The sequence below is a fragment of the Synchiropus splendidus genome, chromosome 19 (genome assembly GCF_027744825.2).
Source record: "Synchiropus splendidus isolate RoL2022-P1 chromosome 19, RoL_Sspl_1.0, whole genome shotgun sequence".
NCBI classification, from domain to species: domain Eukaryota; kingdom Metazoa; phylum Chordata; class Actinopteri; order Syngnathiformes; family Callionymidae; genus Synchiropus; species Synchiropus splendidus.
The window spans coordinates 6,118,929-6,135,202 of record NC_071352.1 but is presented as its reverse complement, the minus strand read 5'-3'; the positions used below and the strand labels follow the sequence as shown (position 1 = coordinate 6,135,202).

Here is a 16,274-nt window from a genome sequence, read left to right as displayed (position 1 = left end):
CACTGGTATTTGTGTGCGACCAATTCTGAACTAAAACATTGAAGAAACGTCTTGATTTCGGGACAGAAAGCACTGAAAGAGGAAGCCACATGTATTTTTAAACAGGCCAATGAATCAACACTGACATGTTGCATCAGTTTCGGAGAAAGATGAAAAACTGACATGAAAACGTCATAGATATTCTTGCCAAATAAGTTTTGTGGTCTTCCATAAAGCATTTCTCATCTATTTTTGTTTTCCTTGAGACTCCGAATTTAGTTATTAATTGTTGATTTTGTTCATATTAATTATATTAATAACATTAATTAATGCTTTTATTTTTCGATTGGAGCAGTACTGCGCTTCGTCTACGTGAATTCGTTTAAAATACGACTTTGAATGCGAATTTAGTTTATTGTATTTAAGTTTGTTTTGCAATGAACACAAGATGGCGCAACCTAACGCACGTCTCCAACTTTGGTTCCGTTTGATTTGTGTTGCCCATATATGGCATGACGTTTGTGACGCAAACGGAAAATATGACCGCGTGCGGGAAAGACAAACGTTAGACATTGGTCTTTATTGCATGCTGAATTCTGACCTTTGTGCTTAATTCCGTCATTTTAATGGACTAATACAATTCAGCTGATTAAACACGGGCGTTGTAAACCGTCCACGGCCTGGTGAGAGCCACATTCGTTGGGTAAGTGTTAAAAAATTGGCATGTAGCTTGACAGTTCTGACTTCCGATACGGTGAACAGCAGCTAATGCTAACTTTTTGTGGTTTGTTGGTTGTGTGCGATGTTACAGCAACCCTTCTCCAATGTGTATTGATGTAACATACAATGATTTTTGCATTCTGGCATACTCGTTTATTGTCCTTGAGTTTTATCAAAGCCTCCACACAAATCTCAGTGGTTAACTTCAAAAAGCACTTCCTGTTTAGTTTAGTTTGACGTTCTGTCACGCTGCCGGGTTCTGAAACTGTTTTTATGTTACCATATATATGTATATACTTTTACGTTATTCCCGTATCCAATATCCATCTCACTTCAATAAGAATAAAGGCAGTCTCTAACATGCTTTGTTTGTGCCAAAATCTGACCGATATCCGAACTGCCTGTCGAGTTGCATTTCAGGATTATCCTCCAATATATCCCTGATTCAATCTTAACCATTTTCCCAGTTTTCTGAAGTCCACACTCTTGTGTTTTCTTTTTCTAGTATTGCCTTTTTCCTTCAATGTCTGTCATGATATACATTTTGTGATGCATCATTTTTGGAATGGCTTTCCTTTGTTGTCATCTTTAACTAGCTTGGCTGTGGTTGGATGAATGATTCTGTGTTGAAGGCTCAATGTGAACAACTTAAGTATTGAGCTGTGTTATATGTTTAACCTGATATATTTCCAATTTTAAGCATAGGACAGCCATTTGATGTGGCATTAAAGTGTTTGAGGAGTTGAGTATTAACTTTTATTTGCTCAACTCATGAGCGGTTTACATCTTTTCTGTGATCAAACTGATGCATTAGCTTTTGCCAGGCTTTTAATTCAGTCCTAATGAGGGTCTGAGCTGTGTGATTATTCTTGATCCGGATTGATTTGTAAAGGAGATTGATGATTTAGTTAGAGGGGGAGAGAATTCTGTGGTATAAAGGTACATTTCCATTCTGGAATATTATTTGCATTCTCCAACTACCTCAGAGTTTCCGGTGCTTTCCTGGGTGCATTCTTCTGTAAAATTATTTATTTAGAAATTAGGTTCTTTTTTTTTTTTTTTTTTTTTTTTTTTTTTTTTTTTTTTTTTTAAGCAAATGGCACCATAAATAAATAATTTTGATTGGTTTTCCGGAAAAAAATGTTTTTCGGTATCAAACATGAAATGGTTTATTTTAAAGTAATTTCATGTAAATAAGATATTGATGTTAAAGTAATAAGTTGAAGTCTATTAATGCTATATATGCTATAAGAACATAACCTCAATGTAAATATACTGAACTCAAGATGGTGGAGTATTGTTTTTATTTTTATTTTATTTGTAAAGTGGTTAGATATTTGTTGTTTATTGACATTACGTTTAAAACGTTTACAAAAGTTGTCATTTAGTTGGTGTTTAAGCTTTTTCCACAGTAACAAACTCCATTCATTGCAGACACAAATATTTGAGCTTTCAGTTTTGCTTCTGATCAATAATGTGCAGGAAAAATGGATGCGATTTGTTTACATCTTCACTTTTCTTTTTCGGCGAGTGACGCACTTTGTATTGAAACTATGTCACGCTGGTCCTTCGAGGCTTTGGTATTCTGTGAGAACCAAAAAGAGCGTCCCCGACAGCTGTCAGTCGGCGAGGCCCCGTCAGCAGCGTGGAACGCTCCAATAGATTTGAAGTGCGTCCCGGCCCACAATGGAGGTCTGGAAGTGGGAGGGTCCGCTCAGCCGTGATCCTTCTGGCTTTGTTCCGCCCGGGAAGCCATTTTGGAATACAGGATTGTTGTGCACTAGCATAACAGTGACTAGCAACTTCGAACTTGAGTATTTCTATACGCGTTTGATTTCGTGGTAGGAGGTCCTCACCGATCTACTGCCGCTTGGCTCGCGTGTGCGCGGAAGACCGCCCGCCTGCAGCGACTGTGACGGTCACCGCATCTTGTTTAGAAATCGTCCTGGATAGAATGACAGCCTTCATGGAGTCCAAACACACGGGCAAGTTGACCTGCAAACAAGCCGTGAAATGTTCTCCGCTGTACAATCCTACGCTTTAAATGTTAAGCGTTATTTGGCCTTTTCCAATTTGAATCTAGCAAATTTATGATCGAGCTGATCTTTATAAATCTGTAGAAATGTTTCGAATACTTAATACCAGTGTTATTGTGTAACACGGGATTGCGAATTATCTGTCGCCTTATAAACGGCGTCTAAATTTAGCTCAAGACGCATGAGAATGTGACACCTTCTTCTCGCTTCTCTGGATCTTTACCGAGATCTGCGGTGCTTTCTGACGGGGGAATGATTGGGAAACTAATGCGGTACTAGTGCAGTTGTGTTGACATGTTCTTGCAGGTGGTTTGTGCATGGGTGAACCAAATGTGACTGTGAGAGAATTGTTCAATCTGCTTCATTTAAAGGCATTTCAGTCATAGACATGATAATAAGTTTCTCTTAAGTGAAGTGTTCGAGAGTTTCGGTTTATTGCAATGAGACATAATTTGCTGGAGTGGTTATGGCCTTCGATTTCATCCATGAATTTTGAAGTTGAAGTTTCTCACCATTTCTTACCATCTTCTTCTTTGAGGATGCAACACACATTTCTAAAAATATATATCACACTGTATATTATTATATATATTATAATATACACATTATATATTATTACACTGTTATATTATATACCTAATATATATCAGTGACACAACAGTGGATTAATAATTGAATTTTCTGATTAACATAGAAATTTGGAGCAACAGTAACACAGCAGCTGCTGTGCTATATTGAATAGGCTGCTGGAATTTTGAACTAAATCGAATTTTGCTCAAGTAAAATTCTAACAGCAGTTCAGATGTAAACCTGTATACTATGGTCAATAATTGTATGCAAAGTATAATAAATGAATCAATGTATTTGAACAAAAGATCTTATTTGCTAACAGCAACGTTAAAATGTCCAAGGGACTGATTTTGTAAAGTTGATCACTTCTAAAAAGCGCAGTACCCAATTTAGGTTTTGTACAAACTCTTGGAGCAGTGTATAGCACAGGCATCACGGTTTATTCCCACTCAGTGATTTACAGGGAAATAGTAATCCTAGTTGAATTAAATTGGCCCCCTGCCTGTGGATTTTGGATTTGTGTCCCTGCTTATCCATCTTTGTGGCTTCTAAGATTTTGATGTGGATTCTGATTAAATTTTTGTGCTAATGTGGAAGCTTTACTGAAATCAACTGAAAGTTAAGATGTAGGTGATGATGTCAGTTTGTGTGAAATGAGTAAGCTTTGCTTTAGACAGTAATCCTTCAGGTAACGACGTGAATTGTTTAACTTGAGACAACAGCAGGTATTGTCACAGCATTTTTGGCTTAAAGCATAGTACTGGCTACCCTATTGGCCTCTCTGTTTCACATGGTTAATTAAAGCAAACCTTTTTGGTAATATTAAAATACAAATGACATCTTTATTTACACGTAGTTTTACTTATTGTGTGCAAGCTTCTTTTCATTTGGTGGATGAGCTGTCGGTTTGCATTGGTACAGTGTGTAAATATGATGCTGAAGATACTGTGAGAAGTGGAACCCTCAGGCCAGTTGTTTCCCGCCCATTGCCTGAAACCCAGCCCCACCCCAGTCAGCTGAACTCAGTTTCATAATGAGCCTGTTCTGTGTGAAGAGCCTGCACAAGCAGTTGCTGCAGTAGTAGCCGATCAGATTAGGGGTCCTCCCAAATCATTGGAGTAACCAGCCTGTCAGTTGCTGCCTGCTGTCTTCCAGAGAAGAGAGACAAGTCATTCATAGCTGCTTTCCTGGCGTCACTAGCTTCTGTCAACAACCAGCCGGGAGCCAACATGCAGGAAGAGGTTGGGCCAAAGGCTGAATCACTGAATCATTGTTGTATTGCAAGGAAAGGACGTGTTCTACGGCTCTTGTCAGAGGCCAGAATGGGCTGCTTCAGTTTTAGTTGACGTAGGTTTTTAACTGTCGTCGCTTGTGCTATGCTGTTGGTGTTTCTGAATGACTTTTCTTGTGGATGTGTTTATATTAGCAAATGGCTTCTAAATGAGACGGATTGAACAATGTTGCATGAGTGTGTGCTCGATGCCTTTGCCTGTCCTTTGACCAGTCATCATTGACTTAAATAGTGTTATCCCTTGCTTCCTGGATTTTGCAGTCTAATCAAAGAAGAATCACCATGGATTTTTCACAACTTCACACATACACGCCCCCTCAATGTGCTCCAGACAACACCGGCTATACCTACTCTCGCAGGTGAGATGACAATAGTGAAAATTCCTGTAAAACTGTATTGGTAATGGTAGCCAAGTGGTGGGAGCAGCAGGTGAATTCGACTCAGTGGGACCTACGAACTCTGCATGGATACATTGTCTTTATTGTTTCCTCCGCAATACAGCATTATCCAGGTTGTGGACTAAGAGAAATTTTGTATTTCTCTCCCATAGTCGGACTAAGTTGTTTAACATTTTACAAGTCTGATCTTTGCCCGTACTAAGGCAATAAGTTGGTTTTCTGAGCTGTCATCTAAGAATGGTTAGTATCTCTTTATGTGTCCTCACACATTTTCCCCATTGACTGTGGGTGTGGTTAACATCAGGCAGACCTTTGCATGTGATGGAATGTTGTTGTCTTCAGCCCTGTCACTGACTCCTGAAATGAGATGCGTGTAGATCGGGAGGTCATGCACCAAAAGCCCCTGGCGCTTTTTGAAAATGAAGAGTTATTGCTCGACTTTTGGCGTTTGAGGCATTCTATCATTCCTCTGCGCTTCGTCCTGAAACCCATCATTATCTTTACAGCTGTGTGAGCTATAGTGATGTTTTCATGTATCTAAACCTGTTCGTACCTGTACTCTTATAAATAATTGTGCCACGTATGAGAGTGTAATTCCACCTTTTAGTGTGTGTGCGCGCACCGCCTTTAAATTAAATGGGTGTGGGGAGGAGTGACAATAATTTTACAACTAACATTCTTTTATTATTTTATTGTTCATCTCCAATCACTTATGTACTTGCAGAACTGGGCCCTGTACTAGAATTAAAATCCATGTATATCCCTCTAGACACCAGTCAACTGAGAAGCTATTAATGGACTTCACAGTCAAAACCATGGCACTGATCCAAGGATTAGACTATTAGTTAATATCTGGACCAGCAGGTTTACAGATTATAGCTATGGCTAGAGTCTTGTGAATTTCACCAAAACCGAAAAAGCCCTAAATCATTGGTGTGTATTCGAATCTAGGCATTTCATAAAACACATCCATGTAAGCTGATCCCAAATATTTGAATTCTTTTCTAAGGTTTCGCTTGTGTGTATATAGTCTACAGTGACCACAAGCGATGGTGTCGCGTGACATTGCCCCATCTGTTTTCGACACTCAACTGAGCAGCAGCAACTTTGTTTCATATTGAGAGGGATAGTGGAAGAATACACCCAACACACACACACACACACACACACACACACACACACACACACACACAGGTTTGTGTGTTGGAATATGATTTGGGAGGTCAGTTGACATTTTGAAAAGCCCTATTCTTGTGGACATTTTCTGTTAAAACAAAAGTTTCTCCATGATGTGCTCTTGTCCATGTATTGATGGATTGGTGGTAACCTGTGACCAGCTTTCATGCTGCTTATTCTCTGTATAACAGGCAGGCAAAAAGTATATCTGATGAGGAGGAAATGTAAACTGTCATGTGATACCTAGAAGGAGATGAAATGTTGGAACTGTTTAGGGAATTCTGCTTTTAGGGTTTAGGGTTTGACACTACCAGTAAAATTTGTTGTTCTGAAATGCAATAGAATTTTGGTTTGACAGAGACATGTTATCTAAAGACTGTTAAGTTACCATGTTGAAAATGACAATGATGAAAATTATTGACCTGCGATCATACTCGATGGTAACCTGCAATGACTTCAAAGAACGAGTGGAGATGGTCTTCTTGGACCCTTCATTTTTTATGAAGTGTAAGTGGGTCAGGGTGCCTTGGCTCTTTCCATCCCCAGTGGTAGTAGCTTGGGGTACAAGTAAATGTGCGTCAAATTGGTCTGCAATGAGTCTGTATTCCAATCAGAAATGTTTTTATCTGGGAAATGCATTCAGCCGCATTAAAGGTTAAGTCAGCATGTCAGGTGTTTTTTTTTATGCTGGTCAGATAGACAAGTCCATATCACAATATTGTGTTATTTTTGACACTTAAATGATAAGAAAGGTGGTTTAAATAGGTCTTTGATTTTTGCCCGTTGTTTTGATATTCCCTTTGCATTTGACTTTCTGGAGAGCTACCTATAGGATAGGTTTAAAGAGTGGTTAAAATAAATATTTTTGCAAACCAATCTGATGTGAATGTCCGTGTTGTATTGTGTCAGAAGAAGGCTTGCTGTGCCCACTGTGTGTGGGATGTCTCTCAAAGCTTCGTCTTATGTAATAAGGGATTCCAGGAAGTCGAATGTCAGGATGGAATCATCTTCTTTCTCTATTCTTTATCTTGCCCCACTTCTGAGAGCTTTGTCCATTTCTATTTATAACGCTGATAGTCAGTTTGAAAAAGGCTTTGGGGAGCTGACCTTACCAGCTTTTTGGGGAGAGAAAGGAGCAACTCAATAGACTCACCCCTACCGTAGTCATTTAAAAATATCATCACTTTCATTTCTCTCAATTCTGTGATTGTGATTTCCAGCAGGTTAACTAAGAACAGTGATGTTTCTGATCCAGTCTGTGCTCCCAAAACTCCAGCATTAGACAACTTTTAAGTTGTGTAAAGCGGAAAGAAGCATGTATATAAGGATGTTAATCTGCTTTGAGTTTGTGTCGTTGAACTACCTTATTAATGCAGCCGCTAAAAAAGTGACAAGCTGGACTGCACTGCCTGCAGCTGTTTTGAGAGATTATAATAGAAGTTGACACAGTACAGGTTGCTGTTGAATTGTGCCATGCTGTGTTTTGGTTGCCTGGGCGCATCATCTTTATCCTGTTGGTTAACACTTCCTCAGGCTTTCTGTGTTCTCTGATGCTATTAGGCACTGTTTGCAGCTTTTATAGCAGCATGCTTGATCAACAATAGAGGTGATTTGAAGTCAGGTATGCCTGCTGGACATGTGTTGTAGTCTTCTGTCTGCTCACATGTTCTGGCCACTGCTGGTTAAAACGGGATGCAAAGGGAAATGAAAGTACTTAATTGGCTCTGGTCAGGAGTTTGTAATCCTCAGGCTTTAGGTGCAAGAGAGGTGCAGGGATAGTGCCTTTGCACATGCACACTAGCATTGCCCAGGTTGCTGTGTTGAATCAACACCCTGACAATGTTCTACAGTGCTTCCTTATCTTTCATCCCAAATTAAGTTTATTCTGCCCTAGATAACGTGCTTTTGCTCTCCTGGCATGTGGGCATGTTCTGCATGACCTAGTTGAGCCACAGTTTCTGTGCACCCAGTGTGCTAAGAAATTTTGGTCTGCTACTAGACGACAATGTTGTTGGTTTGGGTTATCTTTATATATGTTTTAGTGAGGTGTTGGAGTTTGTGGAAAAAGTCATTGAATTGTTGGATGTAAATGCTGATCTTGTGGTGGAGTGAATTTGCCAGGTGGGTGTGGCTGCCTGAGTCATGGGTGCAGAATGCTGTCAGTTAAATTTACAAGATTCATGTTCCCTCTAACTTTTGGCTTTGGTTCATGTTGTCTTTTTGTAACCTTTTTTTTTTTTTTTTTGAGTACGGAGGGTGTCTTTTGCCTAGTTGTTCTTCTCCCATGTGAATGAGTCGCATCACAGTGAGATCAGTGGCCACAAGGAGCAAAGGCAATGTGACAGGAATGTGTTCGAGTTAATGGTCTGTCTGTATTGTTTTGTTTATTTCAGTTCACATCAAGTTTTGCTGAGGACGATCATAGTTGGCTGTTATTTTCAGTCTCCTCTGAGTTTTATGAGCAGTTCTGCATACTGCAGTCCAAATGTTCCATGTGGTTTCCCCTCTAACTTTCTCTCTCTTTCTGTTCCACTCCCCTTGCTCCTCCCCCTGTTTGAACTAGCTCAAGCTACTCAACTGCAGCTTTAGAGTTTGAGAAGGAGCACGAGATTGCTCCTGTGTATGAGTCACCCAGAATGTCACGACGAAGTCTACGTCTACAATCTAGTGTCAGCCACTACAACAAAGACCCCATGGCTGACTTTGCAAAGGAATATGGCAGCAGCTATAACGGCAGCAAGGAGACACGGTGAGTCCGACTTTCATGTCACAAGTGACTGGTGTTGACACCGTGCCTCAGTTTTGTTTTAGAATCCTTATGTTCTTCTCATGATGTTTTTACATTTGCCTCCAGCACTTTACGAAGCAGAAAGAAGCAGTCAAACACTCTGAGTCTATCGCTGAGTGAAGTTCTGACACCGAGGAAAGCCCTCTCCTTCTCTGCAGTCAGCACACCAATTAATGACGGCGGGTCTAACCAAGACAGCAACTCTGCATATGATGCTTCCATCCACACTCACATCCAAGACCAGCCCTACTTAAGACAGCGCACCATCACGACCACTACCGCTTCGTTGATTGAAGGAGCTTGGGGTGAGTTGTGTGCTTTTCCTGCAAGATTTTTGGTGGTATGGTATTAATGCAAGATGCTGTCTTTTGGTTCAGTAGCACATTATTAGGTTTTGTGGACTGCTAATTTAGGACTTTATGACCAGCAGTTAATCCACTTGCAACACCACTCACTACTCCTTGTTGAAAAACACAGTTAATTAATGTTTGATAGTCACTTAACAAGCATCTCTTTTTCAACTTCCTTTATTGTGTTACACTCAGTGTTTGAAAGCTCAGTGTTTATTCTCATACGCAATGAATGATTTGGGTATTTGCACATTTCAGGTTGCTCATATTTTAGCGTCCAAATATCAGGACCTTTTTGACCAGATCAATGTGCAAATATTTTTGTTGGTAGAACTGAACTGAACAGTGGAATAATTGTGGAATTCCATATGAAATTCAATTGCAGCATCACAGTGCAAACACGAATCATTTATCATCAGACTTTGAATATTTTACTGTGAAATGCAAACAAAAAAATGGCAATCAGGCAGTCATTATATTTGTTTTCACGTTTCTCTCGTGACAAAATCCGGTTGTCTTCTTCAGGAAGGACTTCTGCCAGTTCTCACTGTTCTTCAGGCGTCAACGGAGATACCAGCACGTCAAAGTCTCACACCACAGTTGCCAATGGCTACATCTGTAAAGATTGTTCTTTTAACTCTGAGAAGTCTTCATCGCCATCTGTGGAGCCTTGTTCAAAGGCTTTGTATTCCTCCACATCTTCACTGTCGTCGTCACCTCCTATCACAAGAATATACTCCAGAGATCGAAGTCGAACAAACAAAAAAGGTATGCTCATTTTATGTTACCTTCAGACTGTTAACTTTTTTCTTTCATGTTTAATGGAGTCATTTAAGCATTTCCTTTCCACAGGTTTCTTGGCTTCGTTTTGTAGCACCTGTGTACACACTAGCAAGAAAGCTTTCGCATCTGTTGTGTCCTTCGTTACGCTGCTCTGCAGCAGTATGGTCCGACTGTGCTCCATGGAACAGATCACGCAAGGAACAGGTACAAATAGATTGAAATCGCTGTCTTATTGATGCAGATTTCATTTTGTTATTTTGTTTTTTATTTTCCTGTATGCAATGATAATATTTATTTGTTTTTTTTCAGCTGGTGCCCTGTCCTCTTTTTCCAACTCTCTGAAATCAGCATTGTCGTCTGGGTTCTCTCATCTATGGTCATTCAAGGCAGCTACTCTCCATAGAATGTTGGGCTACAACGCTAATGGCTACGAGGGACATGGTGTGCAAAACCTAGCAAACACAAGGGTCACAGTTTGTGACCTTGTTTTTGTTCCCTAAAACGTGGTTTTAAAATTTAAGTTAATATTATATATTGAACAACATTGGTCCTGTCACTGTTTTCTCCTGGTGAGCTGCTATGTCATCAATTTTTCAATTACTTTTGTGTGTGTGTTTTGCAGCTCACTCAAGTTACTGTGGAAGCTTGAACGTGAAGGGTCTGGTGACTGAAGACGCAGCACATCTGAAGCTCAATGGCTCCCTTTGTAAGAATCATCGCACAATAACTGAGAAAAGTTGTCTGGCCTCTGTGAATTAACTGAATAGTCATTGCTGTTATTGACAAAGTAAAAACATACACATGACCTCAGTTTGGAGGAGGGAACAGAGGTTGTTGGACTGTTAAAGAAGCTGTTCACAATTGCTTGTGTCTTTTTGGAATCAGCCAACAAACCTGCTTACCTAAACTGACAGTGGCCTTCCGAAACTGTAGCACTTTCTTAATTTCGTTTAATTTTTGCTACACTGAAATAAAAACATTTGTAGCATTATAGACAGCAGCTTTATCTGCCTGAAGGCATTTTAGAATCAACATGTAATGTCAAATACACTCATGAACGAGTAAACAATATTTTGTTTTGACTGGTTAAAGACAGTGTTTGCACTGTAATTCAAAATAAGCAAGTTTGTTTGAATATATTCATTGCTAATGCTTTCTTTGCAGATTTTGCTGTAAGTCTTGAATGTCTTTTGCTATCTTATGTTAAATCCAGCTGAGTTTTTCTTTAATTGTTTTGCTTGTTGTCTCTGTGCTCCGCTTTTATATGCCATCCATTTGATCCCATTCTGAACTGCTTTTTGTTTTCTGTTTGCATGATATGGTTTTGCCTAATGCAGGTGATGACTGTAAAGGAAAGCAATACTCGCAGACACGCACAACCCTCCTCACACAGTCCCACAGGTCTCAGCCTCGGCTAGCTGGGCTGTGGAACATCCTTTCTTACGCAGGTCCATTAGCAATTCTCTTCTGTTGATCTGGAATGAGTTGAATCTGTGGTGAATAATTTGGGACTGATTGAAATTGTTTCCTTCATCAGGCCATTCACTCATGCTCCCAGCGTATGGGGCTTTGAATGCTGGAAAAGCAGTTGGATCAGCTGTGGGGTCAGGAGTTGGGTCTGTAGCTCAGAGGTTGCTCTCTTTGCTGTGGATGCTGTTAGCTGCTCCAGGTTGGTGACACTTGCTTCTCGTCCAATTCTTCTAGCCTCCGTGTATTAACAGTGGTTGTTCTTCCATGCAGGAAAGGCAGCCAAGGGTGTCCTGTGGTTTCTTGCTATGGGGTGGTACCAGCTTACATATCTCATGGCCTTTCTGAATGTCTTCTTCCTGACAAGGTAAGACTCATTTTCAGTTTCAGGACAAACTACAGCAAGCAAGATTATGCTGGCTGTCTGAAGAACAAGTTTACAATAGATTTTTTGTTTACCTTTGATAGATGTCTTCCCAAACTCTGGGGTCTCCTGCTTCTGCTGTTGCCATTCTTGGTCTTCTTAGGTAAGGTGTTGCAGGCTTGTCCAACATAGGTGTTTGTTTTTTGGTTCAGTCAGGATATTATTTTTTGCGTAAACCGCACTTGATATTCTAGTTACTGTTTTTTGTCTTTACAGCTTTATGGTGGTGGGGTCTTTCCGCTGCTGCCTTGCTGGCCTACCTTCCAGCCATTAATCTAACTGAGTGGCGTCAAGCATCTCCAGTCGCCTTCATGTCTAACTTGGTACCAGTTTCGGATCCAGCGTCTGTGCCTGTCACCTTCACAGAGCGTCCCTTTGAAAAGACACCAGCTACTCCAATCTCACAGGCCCCGGTATGATCTGAACCTGACGGCGGTTTGTTGTTAAAAAGTGTTTTTCTGTCCTCTGATGCTTACTGCCATGCCCTGTTTTATCTCCAGACCATTCCGCCAGTTGTTGTCTCGAGTGTGGACTTGGAGCGTCTTGACAATCTGGAGCGGCAACTGGCGCTCTTGTGGGATCGGGTCGGGAAGACTGACGAGAAACATGAGCAGAGTCGAAGTGACATGTTGAGTCTCTACAGCTCACTGCAAGAGAAGCTTATCAGCGAGACAGACAGGGAGCGGCTAAGTCTGTGGGTGTCATCCATGATGGAGCAGAGGATTGGTCTGCTGCAGGAGCGGATCCAGCAGGAGGACACACGGAGAGCTCAGGTGAGGGATTAGGAGGTTTCAAATTAAGATGTTCACGTTAAAGAATTTGCGCTGGGAACTTGTTTTGGTTTGCCACAGAGCGAAGGAGGTCTCAAACTTCATCAAGAGGGGCAGGCGACAAGACTGGCTGATTTAGAATTACTTCTCACCAGTTTGGCTGCAAAAACAGAGGTATGAATACTTATGCGTTATTAACCATCTTTTTTTTTTTTTGACACACCTTCGATTGACTCGATTGACCGTTGACTAGAGCTATTAATTTACCTTCTTCACTCCATGATTGTTTTTGTTTTGGAGTTATGTTTGGAGCGATATGTTCGGTGATAGTATCCCAGCGAGCATGGGCTTGCATCTGGACAAAGGAACAATGTTGTATTGTGAAATATTTTCTCTGGTCACATGATTCCTGTGTGTTGTCAGGAGGTCCAACTGAAACAGCAGCAGTATGATCTGAAGAAAGAACAGCTAGAGAAAGAAACTGTCGCTGAGTCAGCAGACACAGCTCCACTGAGGTAACAAAACAAAGTCTTGGTTATTTTATTGTGCTTTTTTGTGTTGTACAATGCAATTTTTAGATAAATATAGTTGAATCAAAAGTGTAAATATGACTATAAATGATGGATTGAATGCATGGTCATCAGTCTGTGGAGATCACGTTGACTGTTTTTTACTTCTAGTGTGGGTGTGAGTCAGGAGGACCACGATGCTCTGCTTGCAGAAGTGCAGAGACTTGAGTTAGAATTGGGCAAAATCCGGCACGACTTACAAGATGTTATGGGATGCAAGGGCAAGTGTGGGCAGCTGGATTCCTTACATGAAACAGTACGTTATTATGCACATAATTATCTTTTGAAATAAACGTATCTGTGTTGAAATCACCGTGTCTTCCTTCCCCTCTCCTAGATATCTGCTCAGGTGTCTGCTCAGGTTCGCAAGGAGTTGCACGCTCTGTTTTTTGGCAGCAGTGAATCAGGACAAGGGGAACTGCCTGAGTCACTGGTCCACTGGCTTTCTCAGCACTACATGAGGACACCTGATCTCCACGGTCTCCTGGCATCCCTGGAAATGAGCATCTTAAGAAATGTGTCCCAACAATTGGAGCTGAACAGAGCTCAGACACTGATCGAAGCCGAGTCCAGAGTTAAGACCGTTGCTCAGACAGTAACTGGGACTGTCCAGAGTTGTCCTTCTACTAAAGGAATGAATGAAGAAGTAAGGATATTATAAGGATATTATGGGATAATTTGATATTACATTTCATTATATCCAAATTATGAATTTGGTTTCTGACTTAATAAATCTGTCTCTCAGCAAGTGGAGCTCATCGTCCAGAATGCCCTGAGGATCTACTCCCAGGATCGCACTGGACAAGTAGACTATGCATTGGAGTCTGGAGGTTAGCAGGCACTTTGCTTTCAAAATTCATAGGCTGGTTTTAACTGTGACTTGATGCCTTTAGGTGGCAGCATTCTTAGCACCCGCTGCTCCGAGACGTATGAGACCAAGACCGCTCTGATGAGTCTCTTTGGTCTGCCACTCTGGTACTTCTCTCAATCCCCTCGTGCTGTCATCCAGGTGAGATACATTGCTTATTAGACAAACTGATTTGTAGATGTGTAAGGTCTGTTTCCGAAACATATCTGCGTTGTTGTTAAAATATACCCTTCTTCTCCACCAGCCTGATGTCTATCCAGGAAACTGCTGGGCATTCAAGGGTTCCCAGGGTTACCTGGTGATTCGGCTCTCGATGAGGATCTTGCCTACGTCCTTCTGTGTAGAGCACATCCCCAAAACCTTGTCCCCGAATAGAAACATCACCAGTGCTCCTCGCAACTTCACCGTCTATGTAAGAAACTTTTATAGAATATTAACTGACATTAGTCATGTATGTGTTTCATTTACATCAACAATTTGTCCTCAGGGTCTCGACGATGAGTACCAAGAGGAGGGGAAGCTGCTGGGGCAGTATGTTTACCAGGAAGATGGGGAGTCACTGCAAACGTTCCCTGTGTTGGTAGGTCCATGCTGGTGATTTAAGAAGTCTTGCATCAAGTGCTGAGTGCCATCTTTCTCTTCCTACAGGAGCAGAATGACAAAGATTTCCAGATCATCGAGTTGCGGGTGTTGTCTAACTGGGGTCACCCGGAGTACACTTGCCTGTACCGCTTCAGAGTCCATGGAGAACCCCGGTTCTAGTGAACACTTCTCCACCACCGATCCGACATATCACACTATCTGTATATAGCTTTCACCAATAAATGTAAAGAGGAACAGACGAATGGATGTTTGAAAAAGCTGATGGACTGGTCAAAGAGTGGAACGGACATTTAATGTGGAATCGAGGAAGTAGAGGAAAGGAACAGAAGAACTTAAGTGCCAGTCTCCTTTTGTAAGATGGTTCTTGCACTGAAAAGCCCCCTCCGGGCTAAAGACTTTCGAGCAGACAAGTCCATCCGGTCTTGGCACCCTGCTCTTCTCAAGGGACGTGGGCGATGGGAACGTGGGCATTGTCTCATTGCCACCATTTCCTGTCATTTATTATTTTACTTGGTTTGTTTGCTATCTTTTAGAAGTTCTATGGACAGAATCAAGCTTACTTGACTACAAGCAGTCCACCCATTCCCCATGACCTTTATTCCTGTCAGACTCAGTTTAGAATTTCTTCTGTTGATCATGATACTCAAGACTGACAGCCATAACTCTTCATGTTGAAAGTGAGCCTAACATGGCCTGAATGTCGTTTTATTTTTTATTAATGTTGTAAGTTCAACCACAAAGCAGCGCTGTATAACTGCTCCATATGCAAACTAAATAAGTCTTTTCTTTCAGCATCTTATTCACTTGGAGTGGTGGACTAACTATGGTTCTGTGCCTGGATCACTAGCAAATGTTGCTGCAAAGAAATTACATTGTCAAGCATGTGTAAGCCAATCCGGCGGTTGCACGCTTTCATCTCAGTTGTACACCTTCTATTTTACTCTGACGCCCTGAAGGAATGTATCTGTACATGAAATTGTTTATAGTCAGTCCTTAAAAGTACAGTGTTTCTTTTTTTTTTTTTAATAACCATGCTATTACCACCACCATCATCAATATTATTGTTATGATTATTATTGTTGTGTTCCTCTGTCTACTGTTACTCTTTGTATTGTTGACTTTTGTTTTGGGGATGTCATGATGGGGCCATTCACTGCATCCTAATGTGGCACAGGGCTTCACAAAAAAAGGCGAAAACGTAGAATGTGTAATCTTCGATTTAAGTTACAAATGTATGTACATTTTTTTCCCCCACGTTATTTATTGACATGACAATTGGTGACAGAAGATTTTAAGTTGCTGCGATGTAATTTTTTTTCTAAAGGTTTTCAATTCGTTTTGACTTGTCATGGGATTTTTTTTTTTTAAGATAAAAGCTATTTTTGTTCAGTCATAAGATGACTTAAAGGCTTTGGAATATATTCCAATAAAGATTTTAATTTTGAACAAAAGTCACAAGTGGTGTTGTCAATCTTTTGACAT

General features: G+C 40.8%; 1 protein-coding gene across 3 annotated transcripts; it reads left to right on the top strand.

The window, feature by feature from the left end:
* Positions 1–514: 514 nt before the first annotated feature.
* Positions 515–15,554, top strand: sun1b (Sad1 and UNC84 domain containing 1b). Of its 3 annotated transcripts, XM_053851696.1 has the most exons (23): positions 2,432–2,684; positions 4,858–4,955; positions 8,734–8,919; positions 9,025–9,263; positions 9,834–10,076; positions 10,161–10,295; positions 10,401–10,532; positions 10,714–10,797; positions 11,429–11,539; positions 11,629–11,760; positions 11,832–11,925; positions 12,027–12,085; positions 12,199–12,395; positions 12,483–12,755; positions 12,834–12,926; positions 13,176–13,267; positions 13,433–13,577; positions 13,659–13,967; positions 14,067–14,151; positions 14,215–14,330; positions 14,434–14,601; positions 14,677–14,769; positions 14,838–15,554. In XM_053851696.1, the coding sequence occupies exons 2-23, from the start codon at positions 4,879–4,881 to the stop codon at positions 14,949–14,951; spliced, it is 3,177 nt and encodes a 1,058-aa protein (XP_053707671.1). In that variant the 5' UTR covers positions 2,432–2,684; positions 4,858–4,878; the 3' UTR covers positions 14,952–15,554. The 3 variants fall into 3 exon arrangements, with proteins under 3 accessions (XP_053707673.1, XP_053707671.1, XP_053707672.1); XM_053851698.1 differs by lacking the exons at positions 2,432–2,684; positions 4,858–4,955 and adding an exon at positions 515–682; XM_053851697.1 differs by lacking the exon at positions 11,429–11,539.
* The last annotated feature ends 720 nt before the right edge of the window (positions 15,555–16,274 follow it).